The sequence below is a fragment of the Pseudoliparis swirei genome, chromosome 15, assembly GCF_029220125.1.
Source record: "Pseudoliparis swirei isolate HS2019 ecotype Mariana Trench chromosome 15, NWPU_hadal_v1, whole genome shotgun sequence".
NCBI classification, from domain to species: Eukaryota; Metazoa; Chordata; class Actinopteri; order Perciformes; family Liparidae; genus Pseudoliparis; species Pseudoliparis swirei.
Window position 1 is genome coordinate 10,030,519 of NC_079402.1, and position 26,334 is coordinate 10,056,852.

The following is a 26,334-nucleotide window of genomic DNA, read 5'->3' on the forward strand; positions in this document are numbered from 1 at the left end:
GATGCACTGAGTACCTATCTCCTCTTTTTCTCTCTCCTTAAGGATGAATTTTCATCTCTCATCCAATCACACGCTACTAACTCTTTCTCCCGGAAGTCCTTTCGGACTCATATCATATCCATTCATGACCCTATGATCCATCCTGATGGGTTCATTCCTGGTTGTTCTCATGACTACGCCACTGTCCTGTTGAGACTCCTCCTCCCTCCTCCATCTGCCTGATGGACTCGTGGAGTCTCCATCTCCATGCCTACTATGAACTATTCATACACTCTGTCATATTCATTGAATGTATTTAAACTCTAAATCTGTCCTTCTGTACACTACTTCTGTACACATTACATCTATCCATCCTAGGAGAGGGACCTCCATCCTAGGAGAGGGTTCCTCTCCTGCAGGTTTCTTCCTTTTTCCCCCCCTTTCCTGAAGGGTTATTTGGGAGTTTTTCCTGGTCCGATGAGGATGTTTGGGGCAGGGATGTCTATACAGATTGTAAAGCACTCCAAATTTTTGTAATTTGTGAAATTGGGCTATACAAATAAACTGAATTGAATTGAATTGAATTGTATGCATCTCTAACAGCAGATTGCCGGAATTCTGCCAGAAGTGTTTTGGAATTTGAAACGCTTTTTAAAGAGTGGGACAAGTTAATTTTGTGCGCTGCACTCTTGTAATCCACGTCACCCACCAACACGCACATCTTTACCAGAATTGTTAGAATATGATATGTTAAATGGTGATGCGAGTGCTGCCTTGGGGACACAGACACCACATTAAATTAAAGGAGGCACCAGTGTTAATGCCCGTCTAGACGTGATCTGTCTGTTTGCACCTTTCCATCATTCCTCCGCGTGATGTCTCACAGGCCCGTTTTAGAAAGGTGTGTGACTGATGTAACAGATTTAAATAGAATAAGAACGTTATTTTTGAAAGCATGCGTTGGGGGCAGATGACAAGGGAGTGGTCTTCCAGTTTCATAAGCTTTCAAAAGAGTTCATTTTTTACTTTTTATTGAGAGATCAAATTAAGCTGAGGTTCAATAAGAGTCATGCTGCGGTGAATGTTCAAGGGACAATCAACACAATCTACATTTCTGTTTTGTTTTTTTATCCTCAAGACTTCAGCAAGTGTTGCAGTCTAAAATGTTTTGAATGGTATTTCACACTGAAAAAGTAGTGTCCTGTTTCCTTCAACACTTTTAGGGAGATTTAAAAATCATAAACTTATTTTATAAAAAGGTCACGTAAAGTGCAAAACAAGTTGGCAAGTCGAATACCGCTCTGAGGCATCGTAGTTGAGAGTGCATCTTGCAGTCATCTTGCGTACTTCCTTACTTATGAATTGTGTAGTTGTTGTGTACCGCTATGAATTCAATCCAGGAGGAAACTATAATAGTTCACACCTATTAATGCAATCTCTCCACCACCCCTTATCCATCTCTAGTGAGTTGACCTTCTCTTTTCCTCTCTTGGCTGACTTACATGAAATTTTAAATCAAACTAATTCTTTATTCATCAAAGTGTCCAGCTGGTGTAGCATTAACAGTGTGGGGCTATTTTGATGCTCTAATGCCACTTGCTTTCCAGATCCAATCTTCAGATCATATGATCCCTGTGGCCGATTTACAAAAAAATGTCTTCATTTTTGTAGAATGCATCCTGAAGCATGAACAGTGGTCTAGTTTCTATCTTTCTGCCAAATTGAGGGGCCAGATTTGTTGGCATCTACATGCAATGGACATCTGCTGCTACTAGCAGTACTTGAGCTTACCGTGGCGTTAACTGAGGAGAATTGCAAAACGTTTGGCACACTCTTAGACTGTAAGATGAAGTGTGGTATTTTGCGTAAATGGTCAATTGAAAGTGCACTGAATAGCGCCTTTCTAGTATTACGGACATTTAAAGTGCTTTTAACACAACACACGTCATTCCGGAGCCACAGCCGCCCCGGTTGGGCCGTGTATATATATATATTTAATATTTATTTTTATATATATATATATACAGTATATATATACATATATATATATATATTTATATATATATACATATTTATTTATATATATATCTAGAAATATATAAATAAATAAAAAAGCAATACCTTCCGTGTAGGCGGACTTCAACACTATCAACCTTTTACTTTCTGAATTAAATTACAAAGTCTATAAAAATGTGTTTGCTGTAAGAATATTTTGATTGGGTTTGTAGTGTGCTTAGCCACATGAAGCCAATATTACACTGGGGTGCATGTACAGAGCAAGCTCGTTGTGAGCAGAACACACAAACACAATCACACACACACACACACACACTCGCACACATGCACGTATATAATCCTAGTATCGCGTACACACTATATCAGATATATTGCAGTCATTATCTAATAAAATGTAGGTGTTAGAGATGATACATCTATGCTTTTATGTCCCTTTACAAGCGGACACTAGAGAGCAAACAATCACCTACACGACTGCAGGTATCTGCACCGCCTCAAGTGAGTAAAACCACATTTTTTAAATGTGTGTGTACCCTGGGCCATACTGCATATTCATCGTTGATACGGGGTTGGAGACTGGTTATCATCTATGATTTTGCTTTAAAACCAGTACGTTTTGTGTGCTCCATTCTATGAGATGTAATTAATGGAAGCTAATCTTTACAGAACAGTGTTTCAGTTGATCCGACATAATTCAAGCCAGGCGGGACTGAGTCAAGGGAACACGATGGATAAGGGGCCCTTGACGTGTTGGACATCGCTGACCGAGATAGAACAGTACCATTTTGTTGAGGGGGGCCACAGAAACAGATGGTTTCCTGGGTGGAAAGGCTCAGCCGAGCACTTTATTGCTTCTTTCTTGGCTCTGCCTTCACGCAGATTCTCGGTTGAGAGCAGTCGGCGGCCGCTGAGCCTCTTTGCCTCGTGTGTACAAACAGTACACGCCGTAATTTGACCGCGGTGCAAGTGAAGGTTGCGGCGCACGCGAGGGCTTCCACAGAAGTGGAGAGGCCACGCGCGGACGATAACAGATTGCTCTCCTCCCGTGGCGCAGAGCTGGAAACGAGCCCGCCACATCCACAGCCGTGTTGTTGATTTGCAGGGGAAGACGAGGAGGCGACTCAAGTGTCGAAGCTTCTTTCAGAACGCCACATTTCCAAGTGGGTCACCGCACAGGCTAGGGTCGTGCCAAGAGCAAAGTTTAGCAGACATGACACACGGTGCAATCTGCACTTCACAGAAGTGGTCCTGTGGACTGATGCTTCACGTAGCATCGGGGAAAAGATGCCACAAACACCACGCGGGGTCTGGATTTCCATTTCCTTCAGCAGCAAAGGAGGAACGCCATTCTTTCTTCTCCTTTTGCAACTTATATTCCCTTTCACCAAACGCTCAGTTTAATTAAACAATGCCCTTGGGACAGCAAGAGCAACTTGGCACATTCACAAGCCCGTACTGAAAGAGTAAAAAAGCACACGGCTCAGGGTTAACAAACAGAGACAGACATTTTGAATAAACTGGAGAACCAAAATATGAAGTGCCAAGGTTGGCATCAAAATCACTGTAAACCAATGTTTAGATGTTTATCTTCCTCTTTATCAAGAAAGTATATTAGGTCGGACGACCATGATGAACCTTATTTTACATACAATCTCAGATTGACCCAACAATTTAGCTTTTTGCGTGCCAATTTACATCATGTATTCTGTGCAGACTGCAATTTAAACACATACGTGTGAGTATGCTTCGCTAAAGGAAGTAGCCACCGGGCCCCGTCTGCATCCAGGATATGGTCAAGCTGTACAGTACACCGGTCACTCCGCTCGACTTGTGACTCCGTCACTTCGAGCTCATCACTCGACTAAATTCAGACTGGTTGGTGTCCTGGCTCCTCAGTGGTGGAGCAACCTCCCCGCTGACATCAGGACAGAAGAAAGTCTCCACATCATCCACCGGAAACTAAAAACACATCTTTTCTGACTATACCTTGAATAAAAACAGATTAGCGCTCCAGTGACACTTGAATACTACTTATGGTGTTTTTGTCGTTTGGCTTTCTTGAAGAAACGTTACTTTCTTGATTCTTGTTGTTCTGAGTTTGTACTCATGGTTGAATGCACTTATCATAAGTCACTTTGGATAAAAGCGTCTGCTAAATGACATGTAATGTCATGTAATGCTACTTGTGGTTCCTGGAGTCTTAAAAAGTGTCTTATCACCTGGTCCAGCCCCTTGATATGCTGCTATAGGCTTTAACCAGGAGTCCAGCGTTTGAGATCGCTGTTTGTGTCCCAGTGTTAAGTTACATTAGTGATGTTTGCGACACGTTTTCTGTGCCTACGTTGTTTACATTTGACTTACCTTACATATTTGTTTTACTCAATCATTGTATTTTTTTCCGAAACCAGACTAAGCGAGTAAACTGTGTCTGTTTCACGGTAGTGACGTGGCGTAAACTGACACACAAAGTGTCCTCAACATGTGGTGCTGTTCATGCACCTTCTCATGAGATCAGGCTGATTGTTTTCACTGCTTTGGGGATGCAACTCACAATTATTTGAAATTAGTGATCCATCAATTCTCCTAAAATTCCAGCCAGAGAACCAAAAGCCTCTGAATTATGTATGAGCAGTGATGTATAGACTGTGTTATGTTGTAATAGTTTATTTTGATATTGCACATGTGCAGAGGAAGTCTTATGCTTTAAATTAATACATATAGAAAGATATTATAATAGGAAATATTAGAGAGAATATTGATATTGTTATTAATGTGTTATGAAGCATAGGGGTAATGTTTACTCTATGGAAATGTAAATGGCAATAATTAATGTATGTTGCATGAGAGTGACTGTATGTTTAGTATTTCAGATTGTCGAAGCCGGTTGAAGCCCGTGAAGTGACTTTATTTGCAGACAATAATAGCGGGACTTTTATTGTGAAAATACCCGGGGTTCATGACATTCGACCCCTCCATTGTTCTAGCGGGACTTTGAACCAACCGGAAGGTGTTAAAGGCTGGACTCACCTTTGAGAGTGAGTGATTGGCTGATTTTGAGACTAATACTCTGTACTGGAGAAATAGCTTTCTCTTTTGTCTGGACCCGCGTGCTTCAGGCTGGACCTGAGGTTACTGGACCACCACGAAGACCACGATCGTGAGCCTTGAATGTTTGTTTTACACTTCTTGTCATTAAATATTGTTAAACATAATTCATGTGCATCCGAAGCCTGATTCCATCATCTGCGAAGTGCCCAGTTTCAGTTTACCCGTATAACTGCAAGATGCCTCTGCCTTACAGGTTGTTCATGTAAGGTACGCGTTGTTCAATCACAACATGACCGAAACTATCAATCGATTATCTGAATGATCGCAGCACTGCGCGGCATGCCGTGGACTGACAGCCAAGGAGTGACACGTAATGATTCAAAGCCACTATTCTGCAAACAGATGGCATGCACCCCCGCCTGCTGAAGCACTCAATCACCCCATTATACAAGTCCTTCCATCTAATGTGCTTATAATGGAGCACATGTTGTAAGGACACATTCTGCTGGATGTGCTTGCTTTAACACCCAGTTTCCACTCGCAAGAAGAATCGCAACGTTTAATCACACATATCTAACTCTCGGATACAATTCAAATATAATTAAATTTAGCGAACCCCACGTGAAGCAACAAAGTGTGTGCGTGTGTGCATCTGAGAGGGAGAGTGTGACAGCGAGGATTAAAAAATATCCGGCTGGTAAGTGAATCATTTAATCCCTGGCTTAGAGACAGCTGGTGGAGTTGAGACCCAACCACCGTGTACTGGCTGAGGGAGGGAAAAATGAGAGAGAGATGGATCGTTAAAGAGAAGGAAGGAGAGATTCAAATTGGTACCTCACTCCCTCAGATCTTCCACACTAAGTGACCCAGACATGCCATTCGTTCGACCCTGTTAAATATGGAGCCGTGACAGAGGCAAGGATGGAGGCCTCGATGAAGAGTTGGTAATGGGGAGGAAGGAGGCGGCGTTGGAGGTAACTGACAGAGACACCGATGTAATGCAACTCGTATAATGACTTGAGCTGTGCACATAGGGCACGGTGACCTGGCGGTTACAGAGGTACAACGGTGCATGTGCGTATGGAAGTGGACAGGTACAAGTCTTCTTTTTTTATACATTTGGCCAGTTTTAAACTCCCCTTGTGTGTCGTCACATGGGTGGCACGTCACTATACACTCAGTATCACTGGAAATGGTAATAGACTCTGCTTGCATAGTTTCACAACACCCTTTATTACCTTCGCATTGAAAATGCGGAAGGTTATGTTTTGATCGCCGTGTATTTATTTATTTGTATGCGTGCGTGCGTGTTATTCGCATAAGTCAAAAAGTATTAAACCGAATCGTATGAAATTTGGTGGGATGATTGGTTATTATCCGGGGACCATTTGATTAGATTTTGGGATCGATTGGGTCAAAGATCAAGGTCCAGGTCATGAAAAGGTCAAAATCTTCTTTTTACCATAGCACGGTCAATTCTTATCCAATTGGCATGCAACTAATGCCATAATGTTCATAATTCAATGCCCAATCTTGTGATATGCGAAGGTATGCGCTCTACCGAGTGCCTGTTCTAGTTTACCAATGCGATCACACACATAATCACATGGGGGCCGGGCCCATCATGAAAGACCGTGGGCCTACTCTTGGAGAGCAATTTGGGGCTCAGCATCTTCCTCAAGGACACTTCGACCGCCACCTGAACGACAGCCGCCCCCGTAACCTGCTGTGGGAGTTTGGATCCACCTTCCATTGATTTTTCTCATGTCATTGGAAGGGGGAAGAACATCGACAACAGTGTCAATGCAGCTCCAGTTGTTCAGGGCAAGCTTGCAAAAGGATTTACCATTCCAAGTTCAAAGATTGTTAAAAAGAAATATGGGCCAGGATCCACTGAAGCCACAAAGAAGAAGGAACAAGCTGAGCCAGGCCGCACATGGTGGATACCATAAACATCACCACTGCAGCTTATGGAACACCATTACTCCATTAAAAAAGGGTTGATTCCAGATGGAAATGCTGACCAACTGTGTACTTGAAACAACACTTTCATAAACTACGATAAAGTCCGTCCCACTGCAGGAGTCATACAATGAGGTTTCCATAAGGAAGTTATTTAAGTTTTTATTGGAAAACCTGGAGGTCTTTTTACACTTTTAATTACACAATAAAACTGTATTGTATAAAAAAAATATATATATATATATTTCCATGAATGCTATTTCTCCTTGACATCATTACATCTGTTTGTTTTTGAGACCATGTAGGAAACAGCCCTTTTTAGCAGAGGGTATACATTCCTGTGAGGTTATTTTAAAGTAAAGAGTGCCATTGACACAAGGTCTATTCACATGGGACCAGTATCACCTGGGGAACCTCTTGCCATTTTTAAAGAAGTTGTCTGTGATCTTGATCTTGTGATCTTGAACTCTGTAATTTTTCAAGTCAAAATTCCACCAAAAGTTGGTGTGACATGTGACAATTATGAATCAACATCTTGACTGCGTTTTGAGTGAAAAATCAAGAGGTTCATCGCAATATACCAATATATTTAATGTCACTCTAGGGCTAGAGTGACAATAATAATGTTGTTCACTATAAATGCAAAATGAAGCACAACATATATTCCAATGCTCCATTGGGTATTTATATATACAAAATATATATATGTATATATACCGTTCAAAAGTTTGGGGTCATCCAGACAATTTCATGTCTTCCATGAAAACTCACTTTTATTTATCAAATGAATTGAAAATTGAATAGAAAATATAGTCAAGACATTGACAAGGTTAGAAATAATGATTAATATTTGAAGTATTTATTTTGTTCTTCAAACTTCAAGCTCAAAGGAAGGCCAGTTGTATAGCTTATATCACCAGCATAACTGTTTTCAGCTGTGCTAACATAATTGCACAAGGGTTTTCTAATCAGACATTAGTCTTCTAAGGCGATTAGCAAACACAATGTACCATTAGAACACTGGAGTGATAGTTGATGGAAATGGGCCTCTATACACCTATGGAGATATTTCATTAGAAACCAGACACTTCCACCTAGAATAGTCATTTACCACATTAACAATGTATCGTGTGTATTTTTGATTAATGTTATCTTTATTGAAAAAACTGTGCTTTTCTTTAAAAAATAAAGACATTTCTAAGTGACCCCAAACTTTTGAACGGTAGTGTATTTATATATCCATTTGTTTACATGTCTGAGCTGCTGTGTGTGGATTTATGAATTGTCCTCGGTGGAGAGCAACAGCACTTAACACTACAAAAGGTGTCAGTGTTGAGGACTTCTGAGGAACATTGGACAAAATGATCTCCCAAATGGCATATTTTCTATGAGCTCTGGAGGTGAGTCACACATAGCGCACGCAGGAAAAAAAGTCAGCCCAGGTTTTAAGACAAACAAACTGATGGCTTTTGGAGCTAATTTAAGACATGCCTCCGTAACTGGAGTTTATTTTAACAGGCAGAAGACTCAGTGGATCCACTGAAGGAAATAGAGCCCCAAACCTTCTTTGAAGTCCTCTCTCTGTGGGAGGTAATGTGACATGGCACCCAGCCAAAGCCCACAAACACAGGGATTGAATAACGCCTGAGCAGCGTGGCATTCATACCCGTACGCCACAATGAATACGAAATATGCAAAGTCACACACATGCAGATAGGCGTACAGATACAAGTAGGTGAGACACACGCCGGCTTGATTGCATGACAGATCTGCTCAACTGTCACAGGAGCAAACCTCGGACAAGTTCCATGTGCGGCAGTCAAAATAAATCCAGTGACAGAGTTGTTTATTTTCTATTTAGTCTTATTTATAGGTTGATTGGCTGGTGTTGCATTCGTGCGAAGTTATGAGGGACGGTATTTCTGTCGGTCCCCAAGTTCAAACAGGCTGCAGGAATATATACGAGTGTATTTATGGATCACGTATGCAATTTATAGGCCTGTGGGTTTAGTTATGGTGCCACAACATGACAACACACACTGAGCACTGGTGGCAACTGGCCTGAACACAGAGGCACACACACGCTATCCACAGGTCTTCCCATGCTGGATTTATCTGACCCTTAAAGCCCATAACAAAATAGAAATGTCTGTTGGCGGGGACATATTAAAATAAGAGCCAGGAAGTCCAGCTTGGTTCATCAGCAGCCAAGACACGGGACAGTGGAACGGAAGTTGAAAAGAGTGATTGAGTTCACTTTACTTTCCTCTTAATATAAATAAGGTGGCAGCAGGCTGGGAGGAGATGGCCTGAAAGTTTCATACTGGCTGTCGGTAATACTTTGTCACTTCCAGTAAATATTAAAATATTTTTTTAAAGTTTTTTTTGTAAATAAAAAAAATAAAAATAGAACAAATGTCGGAATATAGCAAATAGCACTGACTCATAATGTAAGTGTTTACGCCTCCGGTCTCAACGTAGCGCCTGCTGTACACTGCGTCGCTCTCTGTGGCCTAGTTCTCCGCCATCCTTACGGTTGTTGAATTATTCCTCGTTGCCCTCCCGTAAAATTGCATTTTGACTTTATGAAACTGAGGCTGTGTGACTCAAACCGCACAATCAGTGTGCGCCAGGCAGACAGCCACAATAGTGCCTTTTTAAAAATGTGTTTCATAATCGAAGAATAAATTTCATCAATTAAAATATGTTAGTAAATAAACAGGAGGGTGAAACATTGAATCAATTAGTTTTGTTTTTTTTACTTTTCAAATATATATTCAAATTTAAAACCCTACTAACAGTCTAAGAAGACGTACATAACTACAAGGATTTAGAAGTGCACAAGTCTCTATAGTAATGGATATCAAAATGTCTTCAGACCCATTTATAAGATAGAAATTCATGTTATGGAGTCACTTGGAGCAGTCCAGTAACACAAGATAAAGGGAAAATGTCTAACTATTTAAAGATGCGAATATAAGCCATTATTATACAAGTGTATTGGGCGAATCAAAAAAATGTGCTGTACGTATTATGATAATAATGATAATAATAATAAATGACCTTGCTCTGTGTAATGTCAAACTTGGGCCTTTGGTGTGAAAGCTGCTTCTCTTGAGGCAGGATTTAAAATATCTAGATTGTTAAACAGTGGCAGCAACAATTTTCTGATCCGTAGCCAAAGCTCGCATGGTAAACAGCAGAGCTAGTACGACGCTGCACGCTATTTGCCCCAAAGTAATCCACCTGGAATTAGCACATATTTGCTGAACGCATTGAACTGGCAAAAGCTGAAGCAGATTTATATTTTTAGTTCCATGATCTTGAGGTTTTTTTTCCGTTTTTTCACTTGAACCCTTTCTCAGGCTGCAGTCAGATCGTCTGAATGCAGCCCAACATTGTGTATGCGTGTATGCTGTCTGTGTCACCTCTCGCATGCTAGTGCGGACCGACAACAACACCAAACACCTTCTTACCTGTCAAACTAACTTTTCATCCCGACAAGGCTTGCAAAGCATGCAAAAAACGTCATCCCACTCTCTCCCTCCCTCATCCAGAAAAAGTCAAAGAACAACTAGTTTTTTTACTTAGAACCCCCCAGCTGTGAAAAACACACACTGTTTAGTGACGGGCAGTTTTTGTGGCACCACTGAAGCCGTACGTGAAGAAAAAGGGAGTACAAGAACAAAAGAAGAAGAGGTATGTTGATGTGTGTGTGCGTGTGTGTGCGTGCGTGTGTGTCTCTGTGTGTGTCTCTGTATGCTGCACCAGCAGAAAGACCTGAGCTGTACTGCACCTCAAGCAATAAAGCTGCTGCAAAGAAACGACAATGTGGATCAGCTGATTTCGCCACAGCCAGACACTAAAACCTGCAATAGTGAGCTCATAGTGCAACAAAGTCAAACTTCAAGGCTGAAGAATGGAAAGTTAAATTGAACAGAATGATGTCCAGAGGGGGTTTGCTTGCTCTGCTATCTGACACTGATGTAGCTTGAAAATGAGGTCAAAGTTCAAACTCTGGCAATACTTCTAGCCTGGGAATTCAATGGGGTGCTGTCACATCATCATTCCTTCCGGATTGACAGAGCCAGGTTCTCCATGTGTGTATATGCACCTCCATGTGAATGAGCCAATTTATTTCCAGGCCTATCAGTTCCTCTTCAACGCCTTCATCCCCGATGCGTCTCTCCCTCCATGCTGGATGCCGGGAGGACAGTGGTGCTTATGTGGGTGTTTTCAACTCGCCTCCTGTGGATAAAGCTGTGATGCTATTTGGTAATAAGATGTTTGGGAAGCACATTGCGCAGTCCAGCTGCAGAGCTCAGTGGGAAACTTTATACCAGGAGAAATCAAGCAATAGGAGATTCATCCAAGTGGAGAACTTGTTACTCCCATGCCAGTTATGGAGGCTCGGGGAAAAGGGATTGCAGATCAATAACTCTTCTTATTAATCATGTATGTAGGGTAAAATAGCAGTAAAAGTGCAAAGCAGAAAAACAACACGGAAAAAGAAACTAAACAGGAAAGGTAACACCAACAGTGATGTAACTCTACACAGCTCCTGCCCAGGTGAACTCAAAGTTCTGGCATTGATTAAATCAGAATAATGGGTGTGAATGGGTGCATGGCGTGTAGTGTATACATGTGCGGTCATAAGACCAGAAAAAACAACAATACAAGTACAAGTCCATTTTCCAAAATGAAACCAAAATTGCTTCCCATGTTTTAAAATGTGCTTAGTGTGGTCTTGAAAATCCCTGACGGTGACTAAAAACTATAAAAATACAAAGAAATACCAGAAAGCACACAGAGGATTCCTGCAATATGATGAAACATCAAATATATTGATACGCAGCACTTTCACAGCCAAACATCTTGTAGGATTATTCCTGTTGATTCTTTCCACAAGAAGCAAACCAAACATCTGTAAAAATCTGCCAAAGTAGAACAATAAAAAAGTACCAAATAAACCCAAGCAAAGACGACCAAAACAAATCCAATCAACCCACCAATCAATGACCACAAAACATGCAGAAGAAGCACAGACACATGCAGAAGATAAGCATAACTATAACTCACCAGTTGCCTGTCATCTCCTTATAAAGACAAATCGTCTTGACAATTGCGCAGTGGATAAAACAAAGTAAAGATTGAGACTGGGTCGGTGTTCATGAGACAACGATTGGTACAGCTGGATAAGGGAGAGAGAAAGGCCTACAGTCCTGACATATAATGAATATGTTGTTATCATGCTGACAGAATCTGATAAGACCACTGGGGAGAGACATAGAAGTCCAAGAACTGAGTTTGTGGAGCTACAGGATGACAAACAATAGAGGATGAGCTTTGAGCCCAGTTCTTAAGAGCATCTGGTTGGTTCTGAATCTGTAAAAAACTAAATGTACCTTCATTCCAGTTGTACATGCATTAAAAATGTATTACAAGCTGTATTGCTCTCCAACAACCACTTTAAATAACCACAACTGTTTCTAGCATACCCTGCAATACAAGGCACATAACTGTGAAAGCCTTTGGCAATTAGTTGGGCGAGGGAAAAATAAATCAACTTTTCATTTATTTTTTGGAGTTTCTCTATAAAAATGCCCAATTTTCATAGGTTCCAGTCTTTCAGATAAAAGCATTTGCAACCTCTCTTTCTCATCATTAAAGATCATTAAAGACTAGATTCCTCGTTCCGAGAAAATAAGAAAGACTTTACCTGAGGGTCTTTTTTATATATATATATTTTCTTGGACACATCAAAGTCTGTCCAATTGGATGAAGTAATAATTAGAATGTAGCACTAGTCTTTAAATGGGGTTTGATCAAATAGCTACTAGACATAGAATAGCTACAGCTCCCTCTGCTGCATTCAGAGCCAACAAGATGGACAACCATGCGCTGATATCTGCTGGTCTGGTCACTTCCACTGGGCCCTCACTGGGTGGAGCTCCAATAATGTGCCCGTACTCGTGAATATGGGCATTAAAGAAAGACAGGATGTCCGGTCTGAGAGTTTGATTTGCATCTTCAAGTTTTAGTAAATGGCAGCATCAAAAATAAAATCAATACACCGTCACAGACTTTGCTAAATGCTCAGATTTTTCTTCCCTATTTTATTTTATTTTAAAAGACACCCGACAGAAGTGGACTATCTATTTCCGCGTAATATAATTATATTATTGTGCGAATATCTAGGTTACATTTGATTTGCGGTGCTGCAAGTAAAAGAAAAGCCAGTCAGTTTATTCTACAGTGTGAATATTCAACAAGACAAAACAAATGTGCACCACTTTGACACTTGCTCCAGGGTTCTCTGCTTGGCATCAATAACTCCTCCAGCTCCAGGTGGAAGTATGGATCGTAATACTGAAATATTAGATCTTTGCATGACCTAGTTTGTATACTGGATGGCTCTCATCCAGCTCCCTTTTTCCCCTTCAATTTGTAAAATCCCAAAATGTGTCCTTTTTGGATTGCTGGAAAAAATGTAAAATGACAGCTCAGACTCAGCCAGAGAGAAACATCTAAGAGTTCGTTGACTGGAGTGTGAGAAACAGGAGCAGTATGAAGAGTCTCTGAATAGTTTCGGTCCGACAATTTAAAATGACAATAAAAGGGGCAAATAGTGACGTGTTCATTTATCTGGATAGTTTATATGACGAGCTCCATCAGACTATTTTATTCATAACAGCTCTGCACAGAGGGACGTCGTTTGTCAGTGAGGATAATAAACAATGAAGTCTTTAGAAGCGCCGTTGAACACTTATAATTAACTCAAATAACCCCGTGGTATTAAAACACACGGACAGACCGAGGAGGATGGCCGGCTGGTGACCCGGCATGCTTGCGAAGCTCTTTGAATTCAGATCGAGTCGTTTTCTGCACCATTGCACCAATCAATCACAATTCAGTCACAGCAGAGTATCTATACGCGTTTTTCTCTTCCACTCCTGGAAATATGCAACTGAGAGTCCAAGAACTCAAGGAGGGTCCAATTTAATTTTGTAAACGGAGGCACGGCTCAGCAAACCCCATTTAACTAATTATTAGGGTGGTAACCATATTCACATGGACAGTACATTTACTGATCTATTAACAAAAACACTGTATCACCTATATGGTGATATTTTTCCGATTTTAGCAGTGGTACCAACGTATACAATGGATCAAGATCAAACTGGAATCTAAGTTGCCCGTGCAATGTGTTAATGCTGGGTTACCTGCTCCGAGTATCTTCTGTTATTCAGGCATGATCCTGAACTTTGATATAATATTTGGTTGGAGTTTCCGGCACACGGAGAAACAGTCAGTAAATTGTTTTGTGCGGGGGTATGTAATTAGTTTAATTGTCACTTAGGGAAAAGCACACTGAGAAATAACTCTTTCTGTTTCTCTCCCATGGGCTGTAGAGAAAGACAAAACAATCCACTGCAAATACCTAATTAGGCAATGAATAATTGCTGAGTTAATGGCCACCTCAAGATATAATCTTGAATCTTACAGTCACTCTCCAAATTAATGGGGCTGTGTATTGTGCAGCAGGACAAAGTGATTCTGCTCTAAGTAGCAATGTCAGATTGTTATGCTTTGATGTTCACTGCATCCAAGCGCGTGTCATAATTCTAATAAACCAGGGTTTCTGACAGATGTTAAGCACAGTCTGGGGGGGGGGGGGTAGAGCAAAACGTGGAGGGGCAGCTTGCCAGTAAAATGAGAATAGCTGGTCCACCAGTTGTTGCTTACTTTCACTTTAATTCAACAGGCAACAAGCAAAAATCTTGTCACAGTTTTTTAGAAGTTTTGGCATTAACACATTTTAGTTTACAAACACGTCTTCAAAATAAATAATGCCCCGGTATTAAACCCGGCGGGGAGTCAACTCGGGGCCAGTGGGCTTGCAAAACAACTCTGAAAGCTGAAACGCGTTACTCCCTCGGGATGGGAACTGAAGCTCTGTTCCAAATAAAAGTCTAAAACGTCAAGAACTAAAAGCCTATAAAGAACAAATGTCTTTTACATCTGTTCTCTGATTGGTTCTTAAACAACCACACACTGTCACACTTGCTGGACTGGAAGACGCCGCCCAACGTGATACATTGGGTTTTGCTGTTTATGCATTGGAAGATTAATAAAGCATTGTTCTGACTGCCAGCTCAAATCAGATATTTTTTGGCACTCCCAGATTTTTTCCGGATTGAAGTCTGAACTTGAAATGCAATTTTTGCAAATCCGACGCCTAACAAACCTGACCGCTAAAATCAGATTCCAAAGAAGCACCGCTCAGAACCCTTGCAGCTACTCGAGTAGAGCGCCATCGAGGGCGCAGAGAGCAACAAGCTGTGGACACTGGACAGACATTCTGAGGCTTCTCCCTCATAATGTATAAGAGCGTCCTCTGTTGCTCCAGAAAAACTCAACGACTGCAGCATCCAATCCCTTCCACAGAACCCGGTGGACAGTCGGTCTTAAAGGTCTGGTTTATGGGGAACAAAAACGGTCAGCTTTGGGTGAAAAGTTGCACACGCTACTGTCACTTTTTACTGGGCCGTCCAATCACGGTGGTCAAATACCTGGATGTCGGTGTGCGAAATACCCAGTGGCAGTCGGGGGGGGGGGGGGGGGGTGCTCGGCTTCTTCTCATTACCGTCTTGGGAGCCAAGAAGAGGACAGCTATTGTCCTGTTTCCACTTAGGTTCATATCAAAGGCCCCGGATCGGATTAGTCTATAATGTGTTTTGCACATATTTGGAAAAACAATATTTGGAGAAACTATCCATCAGGCAGGTCTACATCCTGCAATGCAAAGGCCTGGAGCGCCACGGTCTACGGCCGGAACAACAGCGTTTCAAAAAACAAACAGTTTCAACAATCTCGTAAACTATTTCACCACTAAATTCCCTTCGGGGAAGTTGAGGCGATGTATCAACTGTGTACATTTACAATGTCAGCAGTTGTACATAAAAGCTCCACATCTGGTGCGATAGCGAGTTAACGCCTGTAGGGGCTACTGGCTGCTGGCCAGTCACGCTGCCGCGCTCACAGACCAGCGACAGAGAGGCAGGCAGTAACAACGGAGGCGGAGAGGGAAAGAGCAGAGAGAAACTTGTTGATCCAATATGTATTATTATGCATTTCTTTTAAGGTGGGGGGGGGGGGGGATCAAACCGGAATCAATAAGCAAACCCAAAATCAAAATTGTTCAAATCCAAACAATAGCCAGTCCTTTTAGTCACAGACACCCAGCGCCTTGCCTTTGTACAATTTATGTGTCTTGTCGTCTTCTTTCTTTATATATTCATCTTGGATAAACATACAAATGTGCCTTCATTTTGATCCTACTATTCTGGAATTGATTTCCAAAGTGAACACATGAAGGGCTCACTCAGAAAGTGTTCATCTTTTCCTTTCACTCTTTTTTTATTTATCACAAACTGTCCTTCACTTCGATATGAAATAAACTAAAAGTCACCAGTGGCCATCACTCCATGTGCCAATGAAATCTGTACGTTCTGTCTCCTGCTCCAGAGAAGCAAAAGCCTTTTTTTCATTCCATCCTTGCACGCATACAAACACACAGTTTCAGAAGGCAAACTTCTGAGGAGCTCTGTTGTTGCTTTAAGGTTTCCTCTGGTTCCGTTGGATTATTTTAACTTCAACATGCAAGCAGCACAACCACCATAATTGCAAGACTTGGTCAGTCCTTTGAATGGCTTCGGCAACCAAGACCTTTGATCGGTTGTATGACTTGTAGGGGGCGGCATGGCTCAGTTAAAATAGGACGACCACATGGAGTTGATTTGGGGTTTTCAACATGGGGAGCCCGAGACAGCGAGAGCCAGTAAGTCATGAAACCAGTAGGAGCCAATGGGAGGTTGAAATCACATGCAGCTGAGGAAAACAGTGATACCAGCACAACAGCTCACGAAGTCCGATCCATTACTTCAGTAAACTCACCGACTGACATTTGCCTGTGCCAAAATGTTTTCATGCAAACAAAAGCATATAAATATGCGCACACATTATTGTTGATTTATAAAGTCATGCATATGCATGGTTTCCAGTCAAAAATCGTCCCCGTTGGGAGACTGGGCAGACCTGCACAAGCCTGATTTCCTCTCTCACAGTTAGCCATAGATGGATGTGCGGACCCTCAATCGCCTTTCTGCATATAAAAAGCCTCTACCTGCGCTCCCACACTCTCAATGACACACAATTTCCACAGAATTGAATTGGCTCAGTCATCAATCAGCACCAGAGTAGCAATCCTATGGCTGTGGCTAGCTTTAACACCCATAGAGAAAGCCCAGTTGATACGGCGGTCTTTCAAATGTGCTGTTCCCGCATTCGTCGTATTTTGGTGAGGACAGCACAACGGTGCACAGGTGGCAGGTGTGAGGGCGGGTCATTCAAATGAGGCCGTAGAATGTAAAATATTTTAGTGGGAAATCAATCTTAAAAAGCATCTTAGAACCACATCTGTTTCTGCTGCCAGTCATTTAATCTGTTGCTAATTAAGTGATTTTATTGAGCAAAAAGCAGAAATAACATTTAACTCAATCAGTATGCGGTCAACTGAGTGGTTTGAGCAGTAGCCACATCTGCTTCATACTGCTTGACAACCTTCTTCTTCACCTCATTAAATCCCTACAGCCATCGGAAGTCAGCAGGACAGCAATACGTAATAAATCTGCAGCCTCAGATTGTGCCGCAGTGTCATTCCACATGACCGTTGACTTTGATTTAAATCACATGCAAACGACAGCAGGCAGCTTCTAAATAACCCGATGTCTCACAACTCTGTGTTCTGCCTGTTTATGCAGCAGACACTGAATCAATTCTGTAAGTCGTATTTTTAACCTCCACGGGTGGCGTTTTAATCTATATATTTTTTTCCAACAGATTGTCGCGGAAACTTTGCTGTCACATTAAGTAGGATTTGATGTGACCCTTTAAGATGCGAGATACATTACTCAAGCAGCCTCAGATAGATGCCATCATGCAATTGCCGACACCAAAGTATTTGTATATTTATTCATTTCCCTTTTTAGCATATTGTGCTGCTGCACTCAGAGACACCCACACTGTCATTAATTAATGAATCCATCAGACCTGTGAACTATCACTGTATCACGTCAAATGTCGGAACAGTATTGATTTTGTTTCGAGCAACCTCAAATTAGAGTGCAATGCTTCACAAAGAGAGAATAAACAAACACCAACACCAACGTAATTAATTCTGCTCCCTGACTGCTCTTGGTTCTTCGGGCCCTCAAACCGATGCATTTGAATTTTAAGATCCAAGAATATGTGGCCAAAAGTCTTGCAAGTCTTGACAATCATCTTTTTTTGTTCTTGTGAGTCAACATAAAGATAGTCTGAATCAAGCTCCGAATACATGGCTTCAAACTTTAGCCGGGAGCACGCCATGTCATCATCTGAAAGTGTCCCGCAGAAGTCACACAGCTGCCACGCATCAGTCCCAAGCCGCCATGCTTCGGTGGCAGCCCATGTGGTGTCGGGGCTCTCGAGACCCTTGTAGGATTCGTATCTGAGGAAGTCGTTAACTCCTGGGTAACGCTGACAGTCTTCTGAGAAACTTGCACATCTCGGAGAACTTTTTATGCTTAACAAGGCTGGGGTGACAGATCGGAGGGGAGCCGATTGAGGGACTGGCTTCCCTTTCCCCCCCCCCCCTGAGAAGCTGAGAATGCGCCGTGTAAAACACGGCGCACATTCGCTCTCTGTCAATGTTGGCGGAGAAATATACTCTGCAACACTCCGGTCAGCTCCCGCAAGACATTGTTCCGGAAATAATCTCCTCGCCCTCAATTTGAGTCCCAAGATGCATTTCTACAGACAGAAGGTCACACAGCTTGATTGAAGTGGAACAGCCGAGCTAAACGTATCCTTGTGACCTGGGATGAGAGGGTAATAACAGATTTACATGCAAACCAGCATCCAGAGTGTGTTTTTCTTCTGGCATGGCGAAATATTCCTGCACCTCATCACCCACTGAGCACGTGCCAACAAATCAATCAATCAATCTCTCTTAGAGCTATAACATCCATAAATCAAAACTAAACCAGTTATGTTCTTGGCTGAAACATCCTCTTCATTTAGCACATGCTAATTGACTATTTTATCAATTTGTTGTTGCAGTGCAGAAATTCTTCCATCGTGCTGCTCCTCGCCCGTCACTGGGTCCCGTTATGTTTTGGAGCCTCCTCCATCCCTGGACCTCTGGCTGTAATCAGAAGAACCATGATGTGCTGGTCGAAAGAAAGCCTTCTACGTGAAGAGTAGACGCATAATGGAAGGAAAGAAACAGAGTGAAGGAAGGGGATGTAATGCCGTACACAAGTTTTAGGCAAAAAAAAGTACTAATGTGGGTGTTGGCGGCCAGAGAAATGTGTCCTGGAAATGAAATGATGTCCCTATTATACTTTTCAGAACAAAAACTGAATTATTAAAATGTACATTTTCCATCTAGAAATTCCTGAGCCAATGTCGGGTGGAGAATTAATGGTACTTGAAGAGTGCGGGTTCAAACAGCAAGAGAGCAAGTAGATATTCTTATGTTGAAAGCTCGGGTTTTATTTTAGTGCCGAATGCTCAAGCTCATTCTTATCGTTCTCTTAAGAACACCAATTACCGAATTGCTGAACCCTCAATGGGTGTTATAAGGAGGGCCATATCGGAAGTCTTTTCAGAAACCTTGCCATTTTTAACCATTCAAAATAACCCCAAAGTATTGTACATTGCATCATAATTGATCAGAGAAGCCACTGCAAACTAAGGAGTTTGGGGATGGATCCTAGTAACACTACAATTAAACCCCCAGATATTCCTAAAAAAAAAAAATTGTAAACGTTTTTTGTTGCTTTTTTTCCTTTGCTTTATTAAAAAAAGAATTTATCCATATGATATTTTGCAGTGATTGTCGGTGACGTGGGAGTAAAAAGGGGGAGGAGCCTACTTCTCCCCCTTTTTACTGGAAATGATGCCAGATGGTGTTCTCATTGAAGAAACTAAACTGCAAAATGAGATTGACAAATGGACTGGCGGGTTGTGGATGCCCTTCAAGGCGCGCGCACACACGCACGCACGCACGCACGCACGCACGCACGCACGCACGCACGCACGCACGCACGCACGCACGCACAGCCTGAGGCCTGTGGATCATTGGTCGTGGTTCTTAAATGTATACAATTCCACTGGTTGCTGGATGTACAGTTATTCAGGTAATTTATCAGACGCTAATCTGTTCCGCTCCCTCTCGCTTATCATAAAAAGGAGAAGCCCTAAGCGTCCAGGTGAATAGCTCCTTTGGGTAGGTTCGGTTTCAGTGAAGAAAATACTCCTCGCGAGGAACATAACACAGAGAGCAGAAAACTTATTACAGTACGTTTTAGCTGTTATGACTTAGGTCCCTCAAGTGCTGAAATGGCAAGTCAGTTCAATGCAGCGATATATCAACCTGTATTGCAGCAATACTATAAAATGACTCTCTGATCTGTGCTGTGGTTCAGCAACTTAAAGCAGTCATTGTGCAGTTGTGAGGAAGACGCGACACGAGACGCTACAGAAGATTCACAGTCTCGACTATATGCCGAGTGATGGAGCATCGCTGCGATGAAGGGTGATGGGGGCTGGAGGGGGGAGCAAAGATTTAAATGAGAGGATTGTTCTGAGGTTAGTGGTAGAGGTTGTTTGGGGCATTCTAGGTGAATGTGTGCGATAGATCATAACTGCCAAACACACACACACACGCACATGTATGCATATATACACAGTAGAGAAAGAATGATATGTGCAATCATCTGATCACATCTGTGCACTCCAGCCGTACCAGTGGCGCAGAGCGACGCTCTCTGTGTCCTCTGGCTCCCGGCGGCACCCCAGAGACAAGGAATCCGTCATTGGCCAAGTGATCATCATCGGAGCTGTCCGCACTGATACTTTCTCTTCGTCTTTCCTGATGAACTTGGAGCTGTGGTTAGATTATGTTGTCGAGATAAATTGCCTCTGTGCCATCGGTGATCAAGCTCCGTCAATCTGTTTTTACAACGAATAAAGCAGGAGAACTTCATCTCTCACGGAACTGATGGCAGGGCACGTCTGAGTAGTTTCCCCCGTTATCAGGTTGCTCTTCTTGCAAGCCTTCTTCACACATGCCGTCCCCTCTTGACGCGGCTTTTCCGCATACGGTGCGATAGCGTTTCTTTGGCGCAAAAGTTACCTGCGAATATGAACGTTTGCTCTGTACTGCCCTTCGTCTCCGAAGTGAGGAAGTCACATGCTGAACAGCAGATCGGAGGACGGACTTCCCCTGTGGCTGCTCCGAAGACGTCCTGTTCCTGTGTCTTCTCTTGAGGACAGAAGAAAGTGTTCCAATATTTCTTGGTCACCCGGAAAAATAAATATATAGAGCATTTTCATGTCCTTGTGGTTTATTGGAGGAGGAAGTTACGACACAAAGCCCTTTGGGGTACCTTAAGAGCCCTAAAAAAAAAAAGAACAGCCCTTAGGAGTCTGGCAAGTAACTTCTCAGACTGTTTTCTAAAGTGTGTGTCCCCGCTGTGGTGCTGGGGAATGCATGTCTTCTTCTACCAAGAGAAAGGACCGACCTGTCACTAAAGCTGATCTTCTTCTAGACACACATACCCATCATGCAAGGCTCCAGGGTATGGTATACACGGAGATTGTATTTGAGAATACGAGATTCTTAAATCCTAAATTGAAGGGCTTTTAGCAGACAGTAAAGACTTTTTTAAGTAATCTTCTTTTTCTGCCAAATTGACATGCATCGTAGGAAATAGTTGTTTTTGAAAGGAGTACCCTCAGCAGAAATATGCTGGCAAAAGAGGCTCAACATCCAGGAAACGGTAACTTTTATTGCATGAACTCTCGTGACCTCCACCGAGAGTCATTTTTAGTGCCTCCAAGGCCATATAACAAATGTGTGGACACTTTTGGGCCCGTATCCATCACTGAACTGGCAGTGTTGCATTTACTGGCACGTGAAGCGGGACCGGGCATCCGAGACATCGCAGCAAGAGTAATGGCCCTCAGACTAAACCAAGACTACAGTACCACTTTGAACTGAGCGGATCACACAGCTCTATAGAAATGTAGGGAAGCATCCACCCTGAGGGTTGTTCTCTGCCATGGCAAACTGTAGAAAATGATTGTGTTTGTTGTGTTATAGTTCACTCATTTTTCCTGAAAATAAAGAAATAAAGTCTGTGCAAGAAGTACAGTACAAAACTATTTCATACCTGCAAACTCAGGAGGGCTGAAAAAGATTGATTGATTGTATTGACCGCAAATCTAAATAATAATAACAAACATTTTAATAAAAAAGGTCCTCTGAATAATTCAGTGATTGGGCCCTAATAATAGTAATAACAACTTTATATTGCCATTATATATAATATGGTTAAAGTCATTCATGAACCAACTTTTTTTTTTTTTTACTCGTGTGCTCTGCTGAGCTTTGAGTCTGTTCCGTGACTCTGTTCCATGATTCTGTTCGGTGATTCTGTTCGGTGATTCTGTTCCGTGAGTCTGTTCCATGAGTCTGTTCCGTGAATCTGTTCCGTGATTCTGTTCCATGATTCTGTTCCGTGATTCTGTTCCGTGACTCTGTTCCATGATTCTGTTCCATGATTCTGTTCGGTGACTCTGTTCCATGATTCTGTTCCGTGAGTCTGTTCCATGAGTCTGTTCCGTGAGTCTGTTCCGTGATTCTGTTTCGTGATTCTGTTCCATGATTCTGTTCCGTGATTCTGTTCTGTGATTCTGTTCCGTGATTCCGTTCCATGAGTCTGTTCCATGATTCTGTTCTGTGATTCTGTTCCATGATTCTGTTCCATGAGTTTGTTCCATGATTCTGTTCCATGATTCTGTTCCGTGATTCTGTTCCGTGAGTCTGTTCCGTGAGTCTGTTCCATGAGTCTGTTCCGTGATTCTGTTTCGTGATTCTGTTCCATGATTCTGTTCCGTGATTCTGTTCTGTGATTCTGTTCCGTGATTCCGTTCCATGAGTCTGTTCCATGATTCTGTTCTGTGATTCTGTTCCATGATTCTGTTCCATGAGTTTGTTCCATGATTCTGTTCCATGATTCTGTTCTGTGATTCTGTTCCATGATTCTGTTCCATGAGTTTGTTCCATGATTCTGTTCCGTGATTCTGTTCCGTGAGTCTGTTCCGTGATTCTGTTCCGTGATTCTGTTCCGTGATTCTGTTCCGTGATTCTGTTCCATGAGTCTGTTCCATGATTCTGTTCCGTGATTCTGTTCCATGAGTCTGTTCCATGATTCTGTTCCGTGATTCTGTTCCGTGATTCTGTTCCATGAGTCTGTTCCTTCCTCAACCTGGTTGTCACGATCCTAAAATTAGGACTTCTACACGATACCTGCCATAAATATCATGATACCCGAGACCAGAATAATAATCAAAACAATAAGTTTGCAGGTATGTATATACAACAATAAAGCCTTTACCCAGAATGATGTGTCAGCTAAAGGCCACAACCTTTTTGGTAAAAAAGAACACTTTAAGTTACCAATGGCCAATAACGATCAACATTTTTACACCAATAAAGTGTCCTATAATCCTCAAATGAGCCCCTCTGCTTTGCTGCACTGCTAAACAGCTCAGAGTGAAAGAGATGCAATGGTGTGTGTTTGTGTGTAACCACAAAACAGAAAAGAATTAGAGTTGATCTGGCAGATACACAAAAGACAGCATTTTTCCGACAATATGTTTTTCTTTCTACATCAATGCCCAAATGTTGTGATGAAGGTCTGAAATATGGCTATTCACAGAGTGGGAGGCATGGAATTATGATTAACTTGGAAACAAAAGGAGACAAGACGTCCAATGGTAAGAGGGGTATTCTCGTGATGTATGCCTCACAGCAGGGAAGAGCTGTGTACAGGTTCTAATGAAAATCCTGCCAGGTGTGGCCAAACTGACCTTTTAAAAACCATAAGGAAATTGATTCAGAGCGAAAAGTGCAACGGACCGTGTCCAGATGTCAAGGTTGTTGGCATCCACCGCCGCTATGAGAAACGTGGGTAATGAAAGCCTAACAGGCTTATTTCCTCTAGAAACTATATCTTAGATCATGAAACTTATGTACAAACATATGGAGCCTACATATTATTTGTTGAAAGTGTCTTTGTATTGCCCACACACAGCCTAAACGAGATCAGAAATGATCTGTGCGATCACACAGATCATTTCTGATCTAGTTTATAGGAATAGGAATAGTTAATAGGAAAAGTATACAATGCTTCTAAGTGGACAGAAATAAATATACTTAAAGTGCTTTAGTGCTTTTTTTCTTTGTAAAGATTTTGTTTTTGAATGTGCAGCAATACAAATGGATGTGGCCCCTAGGAGCGAACATTTTAGTCAAATGCAACTTCAGGGGGAAGAAAAATAAATAAATAATAATAATAATCAGCTTCAAGTCAAGAAATACACCTTTTTCAAAAGAAATATTGAATAAGATCATATGTTATGTACAGCGTAGCGTATCTAGATAAAAGGATAAGAAAACACTCACACAGACACACACAGACAGTCCATCTGCAGGTGTGTATGCTTTGCATACTGTGGGACAGTGTGTGATGATGATGATGATGATGATGATGATGATGATGAGGATGATGATGATCTATATTCAATGACTACTATACAGCCGTTGTAGCTTCCCCCATTACTAAAGTAAAACATGGGCCTGAATGAAAATATAAACAGGATATATCTAACTCACTGTTTAGAGTTGGGGGTGATGTGTCTTGCCAATATACTGCTCCACCAGACTCCAGTATGGGATCCTCTATGATTTGTAAACCAAAGCAATTGTCTACTCTTGGTTTCAAGTCTTAATAGGCATCACTAAGAAAAAACCTGATTAAATAATCTTAGATTTCTCATGAGTCCATGCTGTCCCATTGAGCTCCAGTTATCTTATTAACACAGGATACATGTCAGCTTATGGGGAAAGAGGTCGATATCCAACCTCAAGGCTCATCTCCTCATATTTATACATTTATTATGGGCAATTGGGCGAATATTATTTATCTTTGCAATGGGGCTGATTCCTGAGCAGGTACATAAAGTTCCTATAGACATGTAGATGTGTCATCGCGCAGTGTGTGTGTGTGTGTGTGTGTGTGTGTGTGTGTGTGTGTGTGTGTGTGTGTGTGTGCGTGCGTGTGTGTGTGCGTGTGTGTGCCGACACTCTTGCCTCGTGCATTGAACTGCAGAGCTGCGTTAAAATTCTGAGCAAGTATTGGGAGAAGACAGCGCGTGCTCTTCTTCCAAGTATGAAAGGAAGAGGGGGGGGGGGACCTGCTGCCCCACACTATGATAAGGTATGATAGAAAGAAGAAAAACCCACGCACACGAAATGCACTTGCGCTAGCAGGTCACACACACACACACACACACACTTTCCCCATAAGTAGATATAGACAAGATAGAAAACTTACCACCCCGGTGTCCAGCTGCTCGGTCATTTGGGACGGAGCGGCTCCAGTCAGAGGTAAAAAACACAATATCTGCACCAACAGCAGCATCTCCGGTGAAATACGCCTCATCCACTTGTGAAGAAGCAGAGAGATCATGGTGCCCTATGACAGGCGGGTCCCGCAGGGCGCAGACAGCGACCCCGACAGCCGCATCCAAGGGGGTGAAGCCGCACGCCGACGCGCCTGTGAATGTCGCCCGAGTGAGAAGTCTTCCTCCAACACATGAAACACATTCAAACCCGGCGCCGGTGGCACTTCAGCGCATGAGAGCCGCTCGGGCTCCGGCGGAACTGTGCGCTCGTAACTTAACGCGCAAAGTGGATCGGAACTAGGAGGTGAGCAGCGTGTTCTTGTCTCTTATCTCGAGTCCATCCGAGGTAATAATACTCCCCTGGAGCAAGAAGCGCGAGCTCCCACTCTCCGTCGTAGCGTCTCGAGCTCCTGGAAAATGAAAGCAGCTGCGTGCGGTTTGGTTGCGCGCAGCGGAGATCGATCTCAAGTCGCCCACAATAACCTTTTACACTTCCGGTCGAAATACTCAAAATAAAATCCAGGCTTGATGGACTTGTGAAATTTTAAGAGGTAAATGACACAAGCACACTTTAACTTTTAAATATATATATATATATATATATACATATATATATTCAGTTAAAATCATGTTTGCCCTATGTCCATATTATTAAAGTTGGCGTATGCTGAAATGATTTACAGGCATGATGCATTTTAATTTCAGAGTTGTTGAATGTGTGTAAGTCGGGTGTATGGTGTGTGTGGTAAT

The 26,334-nt window shown here is 42.2% G+C and overlaps 1 protein-coding gene across 1 annotated transcript in view; it reads right to left on the reverse strand.

Annotated features, from left to right (window-relative positions):
- LOC130205614 (matrix metalloproteinase-17-like) overlaps positions 1-25,975 on the reverse strand; it is a 71,397-nt gene extending 45,422 nt beyond the window's left edge. Inside the window, exon 1 of the mRNA XM_056433093.1 lies at positions 25,515-25,975. Within this exon, the coding sequence (XP_056289068.1) occupies positions 25,515-25,649 (135 nt within the window). The 5' untranslated portion in view covers positions 25,650-25,975. The remainder of the gene's footprint in view (positions 1-25,514) is intronic.
- Between the last annotated feature and the right edge of the window lie 359 nt (positions 25,976-26,334).